The sequence below is a fragment of the Cervus elaphus genome, chromosome 15, assembly GCF_910594005.1.
Source record: "Cervus elaphus chromosome 15, mCerEla1.1, whole genome shotgun sequence".
Lineage (NCBI taxonomy): Eukaryota > Metazoa > Chordata > Mammalia > Artiodactyla > Cervidae > Cervus > Cervus elaphus.
This window is the reverse complement of record NC_057829.1, coordinates 40,097,673-40,119,018: the sequence shown is the minus strand read 5'-3', so window position 1 is coordinate 40,119,018 and position 21,346 is coordinate 40,097,673. Positions and strand designations below refer to the sequence as shown.

Sequence of the window (21,346 nt, the reverse complement as noted above, 5' to 3'; positions counted from 1 at the left end):
GAGATCAGCGGAAATGCTGTTGCAATACCCTGGGGCAGAGATGCTGCTGCCCTGAGCTGGGCAGTGGGCTAGAAGCAGAGGATGGTGTGGACAAGGTTGAAGAGCTGGAGCCCTTGTCACAGCTGAGCTAAAACCCTAGACAGACAGGGCCTTATCCCGAGTGCTTCTTCCTGCCTCTACTCCCATGACTGATTATAATCCCAGTGGAAAGACAGATGAAGTCTGGGTGATCAATGCCAAGCAGAGCCTCATTCCAGGTGCTCGTCCAAGCCAGAGCAGCACAGAGTGGAGATGCCCCTTCACCAGTGCCGAGGAAGCTGGGCGGCAGGTGTCAGGAATTCAAGTCCTGGTGCAGAGCAGAATATCCAGTCCCTGGAACTGACATGTCATCATTGCTTCCATTGTAACTCTGTAAATCACAAGGGAGTAAAGGGGACCTTCATCATACCACCCAGTCCAGGGAATGCAACAGACCTCACAGGGTTAAGCAGCCCCAATGCCTGGGCTAAACAATTCTGGGGATGAGGTGCAGGCTGCCCAAATCCACACCCTGAGTCCCCTAAGTCCAGTATCACAGGGTCCAAAGAATGTAAGGAGTCAACACCTTGCTTCTGTCTGAGTTTGTCTTTTCACTTTGACCAGCATTTGCATCCAGCTGAAGGAGCTGATCCTGAGTCCCAGGGCTATTTCCTGAGACTCAATGGAGAGATAGCCACAAGGTTTCCTTTTCACTATACCAGTTTCCAGAGTGTGACATCTTTCATGTCTTTGCAGAGGGCTTAGGATAGATCTTAACTTTGCTCTTCACTGAAATTCCCCACAATTGAGTTAGTGATGACTGTGGGGAGATCCTCAGAGTATATGGGCATGCTCTAACTAAACGATCCTCATCACTGCCAGACATCCTATTATTTAGGGTGAAGTGGGTCTTAGCTGGTTTCACATCCAAAGTGACAACAGGAGTTTCTATGTTCCTTTAAACTGGTTCTAGAATCACATAGCTCATTCTGATGTCTCTGCTGTAGGCCTCAGTGTTCTAGTATTTTCCAGGCAGAGCGGCCCCACAGATTCTGAAACTGTGGCCTCATAGTCAAGGCTAAGTGTGCCCTAAACTTGCTGAAGATATCAGGGCTATGAGAAATGCTGGGAGAGTAGATGTGTCCTTAAGTGATGCTATTGGTGCCTCCTTTAGGGCACCTGGTGACACTTTTCCACAGAGGGGTAATTCTTTTTGCTCAGCCCAACTCAGGGTCTTGTGGGTTTTCTCTGATGAAGCGTAAGATACTGTCTGTGACAATCTGAATTTTAACCCCTTGCTACTGAACTGATGGTCCATGGATCAGCAGCAGCAGCACCTGGGAGCTTGTTAGACAGGAATAATCTCAGGTCCCGGATCAGGGTGATTTGTCTGCATATTATGGTTTGAAGATCACTGCTTTCATCTATAGCAGTGGTTCACAATCCAGGTTGTGCCTTAAAATCTTCTGGGAGCTAAATGATCCATATCTAGTCCACTACTGACCAATTGAATCAGAATCTCTATGGGTAGGACCCAGGCTTTAGGATGTTTTAAAAGCCCTCTTAAGAGATTCTAATGTGCAGCTAAGTCAGAGCCCCAGTGAACTGGAAGAGTAGAGGTTTTCAATCAGGATCACTGGGAAAGCATTAACCTTTCTTATGCCCAAGCACTAAGATCCTGATTATGTTGGCTCTAGATGGGGCCACTATCTATATTTTTTACAGCTCACCAATTAATGATTGAAAATCACTGATCAGACAAAGGGTTTATCATTGTTGCTCAGGCCCTGCAGGGATGCAGGGAAGAGAGGAAGTCTCTAGGGCATCTGTGTCTGCAAGTGTTTCTGAGCCAGGATAGCATCTCCTTGATCATCTTAAGGTGCCTGACAGAGATGGGATGCATCTATTAGATCCTGCAGGCTTGGGAGGATGTGGCAGACCCAAGGCATGTGTATTCTTGACTACTATCTACCTGTCAGGGAAAATTATGAAGTTTGCACTGCGTAAGACAGTGAGCTCTTGGTCCTTCTTGCAGTTGGCATCAGGGTGCAACACAAGCTGTAAACCTGGGTCTTTGTTACTTGTTTCACTGTTAAACTTCATTCATCTTGCCCTGGTGAAGCAACTGATCTCAAGGACCACTGGCTTGTGCAAGTCAAAGGAGCATTAAAGAAAGAGGGCGCTTTGTGGGAAGCATGATGATATGGCCTCAGTGGGTGGACAGAATGAAATTGGACATAAATGTTTATTCTGTAAACAAGTTCCTACAAATTGATTTCATTTCAAGCATGTGTTAAGTCTTCAAGTGAGCTGATGGAGGAGGTGGAGCTCTATCTGTCACACCTTTATTCTTTCCAAGGTTGTAAGATGGCTCTGGGTCTCTGGGAAGCTTCTAGGGCTGCTGCCTATGTAGCTGTCTGACTCAGGAGCCCACTTCAGCAGTTGATTCCTAAGGTCTGCACAGGTGCCTGTCTGTCCCTCACATTCCCTTTCTCCTTCACAGCTGGCGACGTGGGACTCGGAGAAGGGGCTGAATGGAAGCCTGCAGGAGAGGCCCATGGGCAGCCGCCTCCAAGGACTGACTCTCAAAGTGGTGACTGTCTTGGTAGGATCCTGGGCTCATGGGGGAGGTCTGCCATTCCGGCTTTGAGTCAGGGGCTTCTCTCTGTTTGGCTTAATGCTGAGTTTGGAGACAAGGGGATCTTCAGTAGTGGCCTGAGCTTTCATAGGCTTTTCACTCAAAGAATTTTGTGAATAGTGAAGGAAGAGTAAGATTGGAGATTCTCCTCCAGGGCCTCTGAGACCCTCCATGGCAGGTCACTGGGCTGCTCTAGAGAAGGGCCACTCATCCATAACCAGGGCTGAACCCCAGAGTGGGGATAACAGCTCTACTTGTTTTTGGATGTAGGATTTTGACCTACTGGTTGTCCTTAGGAGATTTTTGCTGCTAGCTAGAGTCCCCAGAAAGATGTTGGGAAAACATCCTTCTAGAATACAGCACCATTGATAGAATATGTGCCACAAAGTTTACAATGAAGGCCATTTGTTGCAATTTCTCTGCATGGTTTTCCTGGAACCACAGACTTTTACATTTTTCAGTTACCTTAGAAGCATCTTCCTTCCCATTTCTTTCTTCAACTTTTTAGAGCTGGAGGAGACATTTTAGATTTATCTCTTATTAGCTTGGAAGACAGATACTGACATTCCTGCAGTCCCCATATGCACACCATGAATAAGCATTGTACCTTATCCCCCCACAACCAAATTAAATTAATGAAATGTAGTCTCTGGGGCTGTTGCCATAAGGCCCCTTCTTTTTCAGTTTCACAGGATTATGATGGGGAAGGCTGAGGTATTTTCCAGATGACCACGTGCCCTATAGGAGCACATGTGACATGGCACAAAATGTGTTAATGCACTCATGGCCTGACTTTGGACTTTTGGACAGTGAGGTTTAATCTGCCATGTGGTGTGACCTTGTCTTGTGACTTGGCATCCATTTTTCTAGTCCAGTCTCATAGATGTAATAGTCTTCTCTCAACCCAGTTCACAGACTCTGTTGTCATTTATTAGCCCAGATGAGAGGTATTCACATTTTTTATGTGTGTCCTAAAGAATTACAGCATTTCCAAAGGACAGAGTCCTGAATGTCACAAATGAAGGCATGAAAACAAGCCATGTTATCCTAGGAGCATGGGATGCTGAGCTGAGTCTGAAATGACAGAGGACAAATAAATCTGTTCCTCCATCAGTCTGCTGGTTGGAGGGATTTTCCCGTGCACTGTATCCTGAGTGTCCATAAACCACTTTAGAAAAGGGCAGAGAGGTTCAGACTCCAGGCCTAAATTGGGTAAATAGAGTGCATGTGTCCACAAACGTTATGAAATTATGGTTCATCAGGTTGGTCTTTCCAGTAAGACCCTGGAAAGATGTGTGTTAATGAACCGGTGATTTAGTTGAAAAACGTTCATTCTGTTGTCCTCAGGAAGAGCCTTTTGTGATGGTGGCTGAGAACATTCTTGGACAGCCCAAGCGCTACAAAGGGTTCTCCATTGATGTCCTGGATGCACTGGCCAAGGCTCTGGGCTTCAAATACGAGATTTACCAGGCCCCCGATGGCAGGTACGGTCACCAGCTCCATAACACCTCCTGGAACGGGATGATCGGGGAGCTCATCAGCAAGGTAGGTCCCAAAAGCAGATCCATGGGGAGGGGCCCCCTAGTCTGCCTCTGGGGTGATGTCTTAATTGGACCCATTATGAAGTTGGAACCTCAGGACCAGCTAGACAGATTGTAGTTACCCTTCTCCACACAATAAGGATCTCTTTTCCTCCACACTCACCCTCCTCCCTGCTGTACTCATTCTTACTTTTATTTTCTAATTCCCAGGCACTCTGGGTTTTCCTTCTATGTCCATTGCTGTCATTCCTTTGAAACACCCATTGTGCCTGTTCTATAATCCACTCTTCATGAAATCTACCCCCACATTTGAGCTGCAATAGGAACCCAGTTTTCATGGGGACAGGGGTAGGGGAGACTGGTGCATGCTTATTCTCTTCTTCATGGCCCACAGAAGTGGGTGGGTGTGTCTGGTGTGTGTCCACATGCATGTATGCGTGTAAATGAGTGTATAGGTGTGTCTGCATTGCTATGGATAAGTGAAATTGCATTCCCCAGTGCCTCAGATTAATTTCAAATCTTTATTCTTCCTCTTTCCTGTGGAACCTAGGTCCCCATGGCATGAGGCCAATTCACTGTGTCCCCATCCTTGCCCCTGCCATCCTGTGACCTCTAGGTTATTTACTGACAGCCGTTTACATTGGTGGATCTGCTCAAGCCCTCCCTCACCATCAGTCTTGACATTTCTGACATCCCTACAGATAACCCTGGGCTTCCAGTGCTTTGACCATTCATCTCCAGTGACCTTGGAGTACCTGTCCCCGTGCATCCTGTTAGCATCTTACATGTTGCTGTCACTGTCCCACTCCATGACTACAACCTGTCATCCTTCTGACTCTGGCATTTTATCTTAAAACACAAGTCCTTTTCTTTATAAACCCATAAAGGCAGACAGGATACCTGTGTTCTCTCCAGTATCTCCTAAGCTGTCATTTTTTTCCAGTAGCATGCATTTTAATCCTATTAATGACAAGAAATTGCTCATTAAATCAACTTAATATAAAAAAGAAAGGGAAAGCAAAAGCCAAACCTATAACAACTTTATTGTGGAATAATTTAAATATAATCTGTACCCATTTCAGATGTATCATTCATGATTTCTAGGAAATTTAGTGAGCTGTGCAACCGTTATCATGTCTTAATTTTGCAATACTTCCATCACCCCAATGAGATTCGTCATACTCATTTACAATTAATCCCATTCCAGCCCCAGCCCCAGGCAACCCTTAATCTCCTTTCTAAGTCTATAGATTTGCTTTTGCAAATATGTACTATAAAGCAGACATACCATACCAGTCTTTTGTGTCTGACACTTTTCACTTGGCATATGTATCTGAGGTTCATTCTTTAAGATTTCTGTGTCTTTCTGGTATGGCATCCTTTCCCATCTGGTGTGCCTTCTGTGGTTGTCCAGGTAAACTCCTGTTCCCTTCATCTTTTGTGATTCTCCTAAATTATTGATTTCTTGTTACCTTGAAACCCTGACTTGGTTCTATTACCTACCTTCTGACCCTGCCATCCAGGTTGCTGTATGCAATTAAAAGAGAAAGCCACAAGTTTGTCCAGATGGATGCATAAACAATGTGTGGCCTTCCACCTCAGCTGGGCCTTCAGGACAGCCCCAGTTCCTTAACATGGCCTTTACTGCTCCCTTGGCAACATTCCTTAAAACTGTTGCAAAATTTTATCTTTTTCCTCAAGCAATCTAATAATCTCCTATCTTAAACTAGAAAAAAGAAGTGCTCCTCTATTAAGGAAAGAAATGAAGGCATCTGAACATGAGATTCTACTTCAACGTCCTATAAAGATCACATCTGCAGACATGTGCTCTCATCCCCAGTTTCAGCGTGGGGAGTGTTTTTCCTCCTATTACAGCTCACCCCTCACTTGTGTCACCAGTCACCTCCCTTGTGCCTTCTCTGGACCTGGTTTCATACGTTAGTTTCCCTCCATCCTATGTTGTTAACCTATCCTGATCCCCTAGATTTCCTTCTCAGTCCTTAAATATTCTCCAAGCATAAACAAAACAAACAAACCAACCAACCAACAAGAACAACAAAAAATCTCCCTGGATCTTGGGTTTCTGAGAAGAGAAGCAAGAACAAGAAATGCACATGTGGCAAGTTTGAGAGCTCACATGGTCACCTCCAACATTTTTGTCTCTTTATTCTAGGTATGTTGTTGGATTTCAGTTTGGCAATCAGTATATCTGCCCCTCCAGCCTGCATATTGGACCTGATAAAATTCTCCTATGTAGTTTTCCCCAGTTTGAATATGTAGTTTGGATAAGCTGTCACAACTGGTCATTCTAAAATAAACCTAGTTCTGACAGTGCCTCCTACTTAGAGAGCCAAGATAGAGATGATCACTGTACAATTTTAATGCTCTTATGCCAGCATCAACTCAGGCGTAAGGATCTTAGTCTCCACCAGTCTTGGCAGCTTTAACCTCACAATCTAGTTTCATCTTAATGGGGTCTTTGTCTATTTTTAAATTAAGCTCATCTTGGAAAGCAAAAATCTTTGAAGGTACTTTTGAGGTCACAGCAGAGGATGCCCTGGGGGCCCCTTCACTGCATGGCTTTACTAAAGGAAGAATCAACCATATGTCTGAGAAGCCATGAGTTAAGGAAAGTGGAAGAAGGAAGATGATCCCTTTTTTCTTGGAATATGCTACTCTCTGGCATAGAGCCTGCATATAAAGCAACCTAGGACTGATACTCTAATGAGATTCAAGGTAGTTGTACACTCTCCATAGAACTTCAAAAGTATTTTAGAGAAGAGATGTATCTGTGTGGGCTGATGGAGTTTGGAGAGGTTTGATAGAATAATGGGAGTGTCCCTGTGGTCTTGAAGTCTAGGAAGGATGAAGACAAGTCCAGAAGACAGAAGACAGGGTGGGGAGAAGGGTGGGCAGTAAGATGGAAATACCAGTAAAAGAAAAGAGATAGTTCACTAAGGGAATCATTAAGAAAATGAAGAAAACCTACAATTCACACAGAAATGAAAATGGTGATAGACTCCTCCAGAAGTGGTTTCCAAGAGTTTTTAGGGTTTGGGGGAGATATTTGTAAGGTGAAGGTGGTAATGGCACACAACCTGGGGCTGGATTTTCCTTACAATGTTCAAAGTCATGAGGTGTCAACACTTGAAGCCTTTTCCTCTGAACTGAACAACCCAAAGGGCAGTGGACAGGCCTTGGGCGAATTTAGAACCCAGCAGTAATGGGAGGACTGCCTTCTGACCAGATGGGTTTGCCTTTCAGAGAGCAGATCTGGCCATCTCCGCCATCACCATCACCCCGGAGAGGGAGAGTGTTGTGGACTTCAGCAAGCGGTACATGGACTACTCGGTGGGAATCCTCATCAAGAAGCCCGAGGAGAAAATCAGCATCTTCTCCCTCTTTGCTCCATTTGATTTCGCCGTGTGGGCTTGCATTGCGGCAGCCATCCCCGTGGTTGGTGTGCTGATTTTCGTGTTGAACCGGATACAGGCCGTGAGGGCTCAGAGTGCAGCCCAGCCCCGGCCATCCGCCTCCGCCACCTTGCACAGTGCCATCTGGATCGTCTACGGAGCCTTCGTACAACAAGGTACCTTCCCGGTTCCTCCATGCCGGAGTAACCCCAGGGTCCTGGAAGGACTTGTCCGATGACAACATTCTTAGATTCATGTTCCCAAAGTCATTTTAAATGCAATTTTATTTAACTTCTAAGATGGCCCTAATATCATGCTGTACTCCAAGTATTATCAGATAGAAAGTAAAATGAAATGATAAAAAAAAAAAAGAACTTTGAGTCCTGATTTTCCTCTTTAGATAAAATTAACTTCTAGTCCTGCTTTGCACTTTCCTCCCCTCCCACATTAGATTGATTGTTATGCAGACGTGGTTGTCAAATGAAGCTATCTTGCTTAAATGTGAAGTTGACATGGGCTAAAAAACCACAATTGTTTTGCAGTCATCTAAGCAATACTCCAGCCATTCTTGAGATTCAGTCTCCTATCTCAGAGAAATCTAGATAGCACTTGGGGAGTTACAGTTTTGATGGGAAACAGCAAATTGCAAAGTTCCTAATGTGAGTCCTGGACTTATCTGCACCATAGCAAACTATGTATTATCTGCTTGAGAGGTTATATAATAATAGTCAGCAAGGAGCTTTCTTTTGCTACCACCTGAGACACCGAGGAGGAATGATTGACCTCAAAGAGGCAGCTTCGGACTATAAGTCATATACAATGATTTCTGAAAATCATAGAAAAAAGTCATCTATTGAGGGCCGAATATTAATAAAAGTGATATGGTACATCTCGTTTCTGAGGCTTAAAAGAAAGCTAGAGAACCCTCTAGGTATAAGATAATTTTACATTTACAGAGTTCCTGAGACTGTTTCATGTGAATTTAAAATGGATAGGGACCTTACCTAGGGTTGCAACCCTGGAAATTCTCGACAGTGAGGAGAATCTTCTAAGGGGAAGAGTTTAATATTCAGAACTCTACTGTTGGGCATTTTCAAAAACATCCTATCAGTAAAAATGCCAAGCCTAACTTTTCTGTATTTTGTGGTCCTCCACCCCTTTCTGAGATTGGTGGTCCTAGGATTTTATTTCCAGAACTGTCAGAGTCCACCATAACCAGCTGGCAGTCACTTTGTTGATCTGCAGCTCATGACCAGGGGTGGTTCCCAATGCCTGGCTGCAGGGCAGAGAATTTATGGGGATAGGAGTGAGAGCAGAAACCCCGGACCAATCCCCTTTGCCTGTCTCCTCCAGGTGGAGAATCCTCAGTGAACTCCATGGCAATGAGAATTGTGATGGGCAGCTGGTGGCTCTTCACTCTCATCGTGTGTTCCTCCTACACAGCCAATCTCGCTGCCTTCCTCACAGTGTCCAGGATGGACAACCCCATAAGGTAAGGTCCATTACTCCTTCCAGAAGGCTGTAAAGAGAGGATGCAAACCTGGCCACGGTGGCCTGGTGTCATGGAGGCAGAGAAGGACTTAGATTCCAGATCTGCAGTTTGATGGTGGTAATCGTTAATGCATGAGGAACTTCACTCCTGTTGTATTTTATTTTATGTACAATTAAATACATGCATAAATTCACTGACTAGTATTTCTTTGAACATTTAAATTCTACTTGTAACTAATAAGTCAAAAAATTAAAAATCAGCAAATCAAATGTCCTCAGACATTTCAATATTGATTACAAACTTATTTAATCAAAATTTTCTAAACATTTAATTAAAACCACAAATCTAATATGTTTCTCCAATTCTCCAATCTTCAAACACCTAAAAAAATATTTTCTAAAGCATGCCAATTATCGTAGTGATTAGAAAATGTATTTCACTTACAGTTATAAAATTGTAAAATTACTGAAACCAAGAACTAAAACTTTTCATTTTAACCAAAATGTTAAAAATAGGGCATAAAAGAATTAGTTCAACATAGTGAAATAACTCAGAAATGCCTTTGCTTTATAATCAGATTCTCACATACTGTGTGAATTACAAAAGAACTTGGATAAAGTGAATGTCTGCTGTCTATGTGGTTGCTGAACTGACCAGTGGCACAGATTTAGTCCACACTTCTTTGGGTGCAATATCAACCTCAATATCACCTCTTTTTTGATCCCTGATTATGCTTTTCTGTGTCTCTGCCTTTGGTAATTTCTCCTTTAATTCATCATACTTACTATCATTATATCAATTCTTTTGATCCACGATCCTAGTCAAGTCATCCATACTCAACCAGTTTCTGTAGCTCCCAACTGCCTGTTTGAAAGAGGAGAGATTCCTTGATTAGGATTAAAAATTCAGAATGATATGGTCTCGTTTTAATTTTAATTGACATTTTTATTGAGATAATTATAGATTCATTTGCAATTATAAGTAATAATGCAGAGAGATCTCAGAATATCTTTTAGCCAGTTTCACCTAATGGTAGCATTTTGCAAAACCAGGATATGAACATTGATACAATTGACTGAGTCTATTCAAATTTCTCCTCTCATACTTGCACTCATTTCTCTGTGTGTGTATGTGTCTGTGTATGCATTTCAGTTTATACAGTCTTATTGTATATGTAGATTTGTGTATCCACCACCACAGTAAAGATACTAAGTATAATAATTTTGTTTCTATAAGAATTCCTTGTGGTGTTCTTTTATAACCACACCCACCTCCTTCCCACTTCTTTGCCTCTTGTCCCAATCTTAACACCTAGCAGACACTAATGTGCTCTCTATCTCTGAAATTTGTCATTTCAAATATGTAGTATATAAATAGAAACACCACTTTTAGGATTAGCTTTTTCTTTCAGTATAATTCTCTGGAGATTCTTTCGAATTGTTTTGTGTATTAATAGTTCATTGCTTTTTGTTGCTCGGTAGAATCCAATGTAACACAATTTATTTAACAGTCCCCCCATTGAGGATATCTAGGTTTTTTCCAGTTTGGGGCAATTATGAATAAAGCTACTGTGTATATTTATGTGAAGGTTTTTGTGTGAACATACATTTTCGTTAATAGGTAATACATATCCAAAAATGCAGTTGCCGTATCTTGTGGTAATAGCTTGTTGAGTTTTATAAAAAAAAAATGATCAAACTGCTTTCTAGAGTACCTATCACTTTAAATCACTACTACGGATGTAGGAATGATCCAGTTTCTTTTCATCTTTGCCAGTATTTAGTGTATCAGTAGTTTTTTACTTTACCTTCTGATAGTCATGGTGAAATAGTGCATTGTGGCTTTTAGCTTCCCTAATGACTAATTATAGTGAATACCTTTTCATGTGCTTATTGCTGTATTTTCTTTGATGAAATATATCTTTATGTATTTTGCCCATTTTCTCACTGGATTGTTTATTAATGTTGAGTTTTGAAAGTTCTTTATATATTTTAGATACTGGTTCCTTGCCAGATGTATGGTTTGCAAATATTTTCCCCTTCTCTGAAGTTGTTTTTCAACTTCTTAACAAAATCTTTCACAAATAAAATTTTTTAATTTTTATGGGGTTCAATTTATAAATTTATTCTTTTCTGAATCATGCTTTTGGTGTTAAGTCTAACTCTGCCACGTCCTAGACCTGAAGATAATCTTGGATATTTTGTTTGTTTTTCTGAAAGTTTTGTCATTTTCCATTTTGTAAATTTGGATGTGAAGTTTCCATTTTTTAAATTAATGTATGGAGTAAGAAATTGAACAGGAATCATAAACAGTTGGATGTGACCTGAATTTACTTTGCAAGTTTGTGGGGGGTTTTGGCAGCTTAGTATGCTGAATATTTAAATTTGAATGACTTTGGTGATGGTAACACCCTTCAGGTTGCCTCTGGTTCCACTGTCCTCTACTTTATTACATATTGCTAGCTTCACACTTTCACATATTCACTTTTCACCGTCAAATCGTACAAGTTAGTATCCTGTGACATAGAAGACCTGGTTGACTCTTTGTGAGCTAGCAAGACCTACACATCCATGCTATTCATAGTGTGGTACTCAGACCAACACTGCTGGCATAAGACTCTCAGTCCTTATCTCAGGTCTCATGAACCAGAATTTGTATCTAAGTAGGTCTCCAAGTGATTTTTATTCACATTAAAGTTTGGATAGCACTGTCAACAATTAGAAAAAAGTGGTCTATGAAATCCTAATAGCCTGAAGCGATTGGCTGCAACTAACAAATGCATTTTAATAGAGCTATCCATCAGTTCCTGCCTTCAGGGTACCACAAACTGGGAAAGAAAGGTGGTGCATATTAATGGTACTCAAGAAAAAGACTATGAGACTTACTCCACATGCCATGATAAGTAACAGGTATCTGACTAGACCTCCTATCAATAACAGCTATAAAACTGGAAAAATATGCTGTTTACAGCATTTTAAACATAAACACAGGTAGATTGCCAAATTCAGACTTAAATTGAAGAAAGTGGGGAAAACACTAGACCACTCAGGTATGACCTAAATCAAATCCCTTATGATTATACAGTGGAAGTGAGAAATAGATTTAAGGGACTAGATCTGATAGAGTGTCTGATGAACTATGGACGGAGGTTCGTAACATTGTACAGGAGACAGGGATCAAGACCATCCCCAAGAAAAAGAAATGAAAAAGCAAAATGGCTGTCTGAGGAGGCCTTACAAATAGCTATGAAAAGAAGAGAAGTGAAAAGCAAAGGAGAAAAGGAAAGATATACCCATTTGAGTGCAGAGTTCCAAAGAATAGCAAGGAAAGATAAGAAAGCCTTCCTCAGCAATCAATGCAAAGAAATAGAGGAAGACAATAGAATAGGAAAGACTAGAGATCTCTTCAAGAAAACTAGTGATACCAAGGGAACATTTCATGCAAAGATGGGCTCAATAAAGGACAGAAATGCTATGGACCTAACAGAGGCAGAAGATATTAAGAAGAGGTGGCAAGAATATACAGAAGAACTATACAAAAAAGATCCTCATGACCCAGATAAACATGATCAGCTAGAGCCAGACATCCTGGAATGTGAAGTCAAGTGGGCCTTAGGAAGTATCACTATGAACAAAGCTAGTGGAGGTAATGTAATTCCAGTTGAGTTATTTCAAATCCTAAAAGATGATGCTGTGAAAGTGCTGCACTCAATATGTCAGCAAAATTGGAAAACTCAGCAGTGGCCACAGGACTGGAAAATGTCAGTTTTCATTCCAGTCCCCAAAAAGGCAATGCCAAAGAATGCTCAAACTACTGCACAATTGCACTCATCTCACACGCTAGTAAAGTAATGCTCAAAATTCTCCAAGCCAGGCTTCAGCAATACGTGAACTATGAACTTCCAGATGTTCAAGCTGGTTTTAGAAAAGGCAGAGGAACCAGAGATCAAATTGCCAACATTCACTGGATCATTAAAAAAGCAAGAGAGTTCCAGAAAAACATCTATTTCTGCTTTATTGACTATGTCGAAGCCTTTGACTGTGTGGATCACAATAAACTGTGGATAATTCTGAAGGAGATGGGAATACCAGACCACCTGACCTGCCTCTTGAGAAACCTGTATGCAGGTCAGGAAGCAACAGTTAGAACTGGACATGGAACAACAGACTGGTTCCAAATAGGAAAAGGAGTACGTCAAGGCTGTATATTGTCACCCTGCATATTTAACGTATATGCAGAGTACATCATGAGAAATGCTGGGATGGATGAAGCACCAGCTGGAATCAAGATTGCCAGGAGAAATATCAATCACCTCAGATATACAGATGACACCACCCTTATGGCAGGAAGTGAAGAACTAAAGAGCCTCTTGATGAAAGTGAAAGAGGAGAGTGAAAAAGTTGGCTTAAAGCTCAACATTCAGAAAACTAAGATCATGGCATCTGGTCCCATCACTTCATGGGAAATAGATGGGGAAACAGTGGACACAGTGGCAGACTTTATTTTTTTGGGCTCCAAAATCACTGCAGATGGCGATTGCAGCCATGAAATTAAAAGACACTTTCTCCTTGGAAGGAAAGTTATGATCAACCTAGATTACATATTAAAAAGCAGAGACATTATTTTATCAAGAAAGGTCTATCTAGTCAAGGCTCTGGTTTTTCCAGTAGTCATGTATGGTTGTGAGCGTTGGACTATAAAGAAAGGTAAACGCTGAAAAATTGATGCTTTTGAACTGTGGTGTTGGAGAAGACTCTTGAGAGTCCCTTGGACTGCAAGGAGATCCAACCAGTCCATCCTAAAGGAGATCAGTCCTGGGTGTTCATTGGAAGGACTGACGTTGAAGCTGCAACTCCAATACTTTGGCCACCTGATGTGAAGAGGTGACTCATTTGAAAAGGCCCTGATGCTAGGAAAGATTGAAGGCAGGAGGAGAAGGAGACAACAGAGGATGAGATGGTTGGATGGCATCACTGACTCAGTGGACATGAGTTTGGGTGAACTCTGGGAGTTGGTGATGGACAGAGAGGCCTAGCGTGCTGTGGTTCATGGGGTCACAAAGAGTCAGACACAACTGATTGGCTGAACTGAACTGAACTGAACAGAACAGGTAGATTGAAAAAGAAGGAAAAGATATACCTTGCAAATTATAAGTATAAGAGGCCATCTCAATATTAGACAAAGTAGACTTTATGCCATACATTACTTTACATTACTTTATGCCATACATTACAGGGGATTATCCAGTAATAAAAGGACAAATGTGTTTACACCATGTAACAGACATCCAAGTTTATGATATAAAATTTGATAAGTCTTTCACCCCTTTGCGGGATCACTGGCCTGTCTTCACATTTCACCCCAGAGGACTGTAGATGTCCACATCAGAATAATACAGAGTTAGTAGCTTTTTCTGAGGAAATGCTGTTCCAATGCCTACTAACTTTTGTAGTTATTTGTTTTATATTTATGAATTATTGTATCAGATCCAAAGCTCTATTATTCTTCAAAATGATTTTTAAAAATGACAGATTTAATAGGAGAAATAGAAACATCTAATATAGTCCAAATTTTAATTTCATTCTCTTAGAAATTGACATAACAAAGAAACAAAAAACACCTAATAAGGCTATGTTCTGCTTAGTCAGTCCGTCGTGTCCGTCAGTTGTCATGTCAGTCAGTTACCATCCCGTGGACTGGAACTTGCCAGGCTCCTATGTCCATGGGGATCCTCTAGGCAAGAATACTGGAGCTGGAGCGTGTTGCCATGCCCTCCTCCAGAGGATCTTCCCAACCCAGGAAGCAAATCCAGGTCTCCCCCATTGCAGTCAGATTTTTTACCATCTGAGCTACCAGGGAAACCCTAATAAGGTTATGGAAGATCTAAATAATGCTGTCAACCCATGTGACATAATTGACATTTATAGAACACTATACCCAACAGTTGCAGAATACACATCTTTTTCACGTATGCATTCACCAAGATGCAGCATTCATTGGGCCATAGAGTTAAATCTCAGTCACAGTCAATTTCAAAATCTGACCAAGTATGTTCTAGCACTATAATTAAGTTAAAATAGAAATCAATTTAAAAAAAACTAGAAAATTCCCAATGAAATTTAAATAGCATAATTCTAAGCCTATGGTCAAAGAAAAAAATCATAAAAGAAATGTAAAAACATACTTCTAAGTAAATGATAATGAAAATAAAACATATCAAAATGTGTGGAATGCAGGTAAAACAATGCTTAAAGGAAAGTTTATAGCCTTAAATGCCTAATAAGGAGCAGAAAATGCTTAAATTTGAGATTCTTAGTTTCCCTCTCAAAAAAGATTAAAAAAATAAGAACAGGCTAAACTCAAAGCAGCGTTAAAGAAAGACATAGAGTATGTTTAACAACATAGAAAATTAGCAAGATCTTAATTTGATTTGGTTGTTTGATAAGTTTAATAAAGTTAATAAACCTCAAGAAAGACTATTCAAGAAAAATTAGAGAAAACTGAAAGTGTTAATATCAGGATTGAAAGTGGGGATTTCACCATAGATCTTTTAAGCTTTAAGTGAATAATAAGATGATATTATGAACACCTTTGTCCCAATAAATTTAACAGCTTAATGAAATGGATACATTTGTTTAAAAACAGTTTATGAAAACTGATTTAAAAAGAGAAAATATGAATATTGATACATCTATTAAAGATATTAGATTTGTAAGCCTCACTACAAATTAAATTCTAGGCCCAGATGGCATTGCTGGTGAGTTTTAGCAACACTCAATTAAATAACACTAATTGTAAACTCTTTCAGAAGATAGAGGATAAAATGTTTTTTAATTCATTTAACAAAGCTGACATAATTCTGATACCAAAAGCCAAAAAAGATATAACAAGAAAAGAAAGTCACTGCCCAGTATCCCCTATGAACTTAGATGTAAACATCCTCAACAAAATGGTAGCACACTGAATCTAGAAATATATAAACAGGATAATACATCATATTCCACTGCAGTCTTATCCTTGGAATATAACTTGTTTCAGTATTTGAGAACCAATGAATGTGATTCACTACATTAAAAAAAAAAATCAAGGACAAAAGTCAAGTATGTGATCACCTCAAATGATACAGAAAAGAATCTGACAAAATTAAATTCCCATTCATGATTAATGAATAAATATATAAAAAGAAATTTCCATACCCTGATAACAGATACAAACAGAGAACTGACTACTAACAACAGATTTAATGATGCTTTTTCCCTAACCTAATATTTCAGGCCCTTGTGTGGCCAACAAGCAGTAAAAGAAATGAAGTTGTATAAACTTGAGAAGGGTTTTTCCCTGGTGGCTCAGACAGTAAAGAATCTACCTGCAATGCAGGAGACCTGGGTTCGATCCCTGGGTTGGAAAGATCCCCTGGAGAAAGGAATGCAACCCACTCCAGTATTGCTGTCTGGAGAATCCCATGGACAGAGGAACCTGGTGGGCCACAATCCATGGGGTTACAAAGAGTTGGGCATGACTGGACCACTGACTTTCATTTTCACAGACTTGAGAAATTCCACTGTCTATTTTCTGATGACATGATCATCATTGTGAAAAATCCTAACAATCTTCTAATAAAATTGTCTAATAAATAAATCTTCATAAGTTGCCAGAAACAAAATCCCTATATAAAAACCAGTTATGTTTTTACATACTAGTAAACCAACAATTGGAAGACAAATTTTTAAAAAATTACAGTATCCCTTTAAGGTATAAAGTTCATAGGAATATGTTTTTAAGTGTATAAATAGTAAACTCATAGCAGAAAATTTAGTGGAAAATGTCATCAAGAAAAATAAAAAATCTAAATAAGTGGAGAGATAGCCAATATTCATGGATTTGAGTTCTCAATATTGTTGAGATGGCAAATCTTCCTAATTGAGCTACAGGCTCAACGCAATATCCCTTAAAACTCCAGCAGACTTCAAAAAATAGAACTGGAAAAGATGAATGAGGAACAGAATTTTGAAAAAGAACAAAGTTGGAAGACTGGCACTACTTGATTTCTGACTTTAAGCTGTAGGGGCATTCTGCTTGTCCTCTAACTGCATTTAATCTTATTTCTCAGCGCTCTTGCTTTCCTGGCTTCACAATGCCCCTCGAAGAGTGCAGTTAGTTTTCTGCTCCATGGCCTTCACTAAGCTAGTTATTTTTGGAACGCTCTTCTGTGCTTTTGACCTAGCCAACACTGACTCATTTTTCAAGTCTCTACTCAACTGTCACCTCCTCATAGTGGCCCTTCCTGGATACTCCTCAAATTACATCACCCTTTTCTATTTTTCTCTTTCATATACTTTAGTACTTTTCTTTCTTAGCAATTGTCACACTGTGTATAAATGAGTTTATGTGTTTACTGTTTGTTACGATGCATAACAAACATAATAGATCATGAATTCCTTGGATCTGGGTACTGAGTTTGTTTGTTCCCCATTGTATAAACAACCCTTGGCACAGTGTCTGGCACAGGTCATTTTGCTATAACATTTTGCTATAACAAAATGTCACAGACTGGGTGACCTGAACAATAGGAACTTATTTCTCATAGCTCTATGGGCCGGGAAGTCCAAGATCTCAGTGGCAGCAGGTTTGATTCTTGGTGACAGTCTTCTTCCAAGGCTTGCAGATGGCCTTCTTCTCTCTGCATGGTGGAGAGAGAGAGGGACCACTGGTCCCTTTTCTTCTTTTTATAAGGTCACTAATCCCATCAAGGGGGCTCCATCCTTGTGACCCTGTAGTAGTGTAGTGTAGTGTTAGTCACTCAGTCATGTCTGACTCTTTGCGACCTCACGGACTGTAGCCTGCCAGGCTCCTCTGTCCATGGGATTCTCCAGGCAAGAATACTGGAGTGGATTACCATTTCCTTCTCCCGGGGATCCTCCCAACCCAGGGACTGAACCCGGGTCTTCTGTGTTGCAGGCAGATTCTTTACCGTCTAAGCTACAGACCCACCTCCAAATATCATCACATCAGAGATGAGGGATTCAACATGTGAATTTGAGGGGAGAGCAAGGATACAGCATTCAGTCCATAGTGTAAACTATGCATGCCTAATGTATGGTAAATGATTGAATTAATATTTTAAGGAAAATTTGTTCTGTTTGTTAATATATAGAGAATAGGGAACTTTGAGTAGGATGAGTCAAGATATAGAGTTTAGCTCAGCAACAAAATGTCCCTTCCTGGTGTCAGACCTGTCTGAAGTAGAATGAAAGCCCTTGGGAGTTGATGAACTGCACATCCCTAGAAATGTGTCTGCAGTAGCTGGGGATGAGGAATGTCACTCCTAAACTCTGATGTAATATGTTCCATGCTCCCTGCTCTTTGGGTCGCACTCCATGTATAGATCTGTATGCAAAGGAGTTGGCTTTGTTTTCTGTTTGTTTTTCTTTCTTTATTTTTATCTTGAGGGCAAAGGCTTATGTTAGATATACAAATCTGCCTCCTGCTGGGCAAAATGTTAATAGAATACCTTTTACTAAAGGTCACATTGGAGATTTTCTATATCTTTTGATTTTTTTTCTCATTGTCCTTTTTATTCCTCTATTGCGCCTATATTCATGGATCCATTAGAATCGCATGAAATGCAGCTTGCAGTTTTTGTACTGCTTCCCACTGGAGCCGTGAGATTCATGAATTGAAAAGCTCCAGATTTTTATGGCTGTGATAAATCATCCACAGGCACAAACTGGCTGTAGAATTTGTATTCAGACTCAGGCTTATGAGTGCGCAATGTATTAGCAAACTTGATATAATTCAGGAAAGCTGGTTTCGTGAGGGAGAAATGAATTGTGCCACTCCTGTAATAGGGTACATGTGCGCTTCTTTCCTGTCACATCTAGAACTAAAGCATCATGTGGTAAAAGAAACATGAAAGGCTTGGAATCCAGTTCTCTGAAGCAGGTGTTGGGATCCTAAATAAATGTAGAGACAGGGCTTCCTCAGGCTTATTGTGTAGACTGTTCAAGAAGATGATCCTTCTCTATGGCTACCCTAAAGTGGCATGCCCCAGGGACTCAAATTGCAATTTCTCACACCTTCTATTTTTAAAAAGTAAACGATTTTCTTGAATGGTTTTAAGTTTCCAGGAAAATTGAGTGGAAAGTATAGAGAGTTTCCAAACACCCTCTCCCCCAATTTCCCTTATTATTATTCAGTTCAGTTCAGTTCAGTCGCTCAGTCGTGTCTGACTCTTTGCGACCCCATGGACTGCAGCACTCCAGGACCCCTGTCCATCACCAACTCCCGGAGTTTACTCAAACTCATGCCCATTGAGTCAGTGATGCCATCCAACCATCTCATTCTCTGTTGTCTCCTTCTCCTCCTGCCCTCAATCTTTCCCAGTATCAGGGTCTTTTCCAATGAGTCAGCTCTTAGCATCAGGTGGCCAAAGTATTGGAGTTTCAGCTTTAACATCAATCCTTCCAATAAATATTCAGATATTCAGGACTGATTTCCTTTAGGATGAACTGGTTGGATCTCCTTGCAGTGCAAGGGACTCTCAAGAGTCTTCTCCAACACCACAGTTCAAAAGCATCAATTCTTCAGTGCTCAGCTTTCTTTGTAGTCTGACTCTCACATCTATACACGACTACTGGAAAAACCATAGCCTTGACTAGACAGATCTTTGTTGGCAAAGTAATGTCTCTGCTTTTTAATATGTTGTCTAGGTTGGTCATAACTTTTCTTCCAAGGAGTAAGTGTCTTTTAATTTCATGGTTGCAGTCACCATCTGCAGTGATTTTGGAGCTCAAAATAAATAAAGTCTGCCACTGTTTCCACTGTTTCCCCATCTATTTGCCATGAAGTGATGGGACCAGATGCCATGATCTTAGTTTTTTGAATGTTGAGCTTTAAGTCAACTTTTTCACTCTCCTCTTTCACTTTCATCAAGAGGCTAATTCTTCACTTTCTGCCATAAGGGTGGTGTCATCTGCATATCTGAGGTTATTGATATTTCTCCCAGCAATCTTGATTCCAGCTTGTGCTTCATCCAGCCCAGCATTTCTCATGATGTACTCTGCATATAAGTTAAATAAGCAGGGTGACAATATGCAGCCTTGACATACTCCTTTTCCTGTTTGGAACCAGTCTGTTGTTCCACGCCCAGTTGTTGTAACTGTTGCTTCCTGACCTGCATACAGATTTCTCAGGAGGCAGGTCAAGTGGTCTGGTATTCCCATCTCTTTCAGAACTATTATTATTATTTTGCTTTAATGTGGTACATTTGCTGAGCTGACAGTGATACATTGTTATTAACTGAAGGTCATAGTCTACCTTGGGTTCATTCCTGTATTGTGTAATACGTAGATTTTGATAAATGTATAATGAGATGTATCCAGTATCATGGTAGCATACAAATAGCTTCACTGTACTAAAAATTTCCTGTTCTCTATTCATCCTATCCTCTTTCTCTTTGAATTTTATTTTTAATTTTATTTATTTATTTTTATTTCTTGGCTGCACTTCACAGCACGTGGGATCTTGGTTCCCCAGCCAGGGTTCAAACCCACGCCCCCTGCATTGGAAGCTCAGTGGATCATCAGAGAGGTGCCCTGAATATTATTTTTAACTAAGCAGAAACTGAGATCCTTCTAAATACCTACCTGTTCCATACTCTCCAGACAACTCTGTCAATAGATTATTTCCCTTCTACCTCCCAAATTTCTCAAATGGGTGTCATTTCTGTATTCTTTCTGCCATATCCAGGTCTTGATGACCACTTAGTTTAATACAGCAACCTTCTAACTTTTTCCTTCTTGCACAACTGTTTCAAGCCTTTATCTGTGTTGCCAGCAGAAACATCTTTGTAAGATAAATTCTGATCAAGTCAGTCCCTCGCTTTTAAATTTCCAATGGTTCTGCATACATTTCAAGTTAACAGTTCAGCTTCTTAACACCATGTCTTCACTTGACCTTAGCCACCCCTCCAGATTCAACTTTTTAACTATATATATGTTCCATTTTGTCTCAAATTGCTAAACCTTGGTGGGTATGTCAATGTATATACTTCCAGTACTTACCTAGTGTAAAAGAGTTGATTTTCTTTAAGATGCAGGTTTTAAAAATCTTGTATGGTTTTCCTTCCCTTACTTTTTTTGATGGCAGCTTCCTTATAGAACTCTTAAACGGAATTTTAACTGTTGATTTTTTTTTTGTTCTTTTTGTGTTTCTATCATCAGACTTATTAAATTGAGTTATTACA

At 40.4% G+C, this 21,346-nt stretch overlaps 1 protein-coding gene across 4 annotated transcripts in view; it reads left to right on the top strand.

The window, feature by feature from the left end:
* Positions 1 to 21,346, top strand: part of GRID1 (glutamate ionotropic receptor delta type subunit 1) — a 680,463-nt gene that overhangs the window by 558,804 nt on the left and 100,313 nt on the right. For all 4 annotated transcript variants that reach the window (XM_043925576.1, XM_043925575.1, XM_043925578.1 and 1 more), the window contains 4 exons: positions 2,522 to 2,623; positions 4,004 to 4,201; positions 7,462 to 7,786; positions 8,964 to 9,102. In XM_043925576.1, the coding sequence (XP_043781511.1) occupies positions 2,522 to 2,623; positions 4,004 to 4,201; positions 7,462 to 7,786; positions 8,964 to 9,102 (764 nt within the window). The remainder of the gene's footprint in view (positions 1 to 2,521; positions 2,624 to 4,003; positions 4,202 to 7,461; positions 7,787 to 8,963; positions 9,103 to 21,346) is intronic.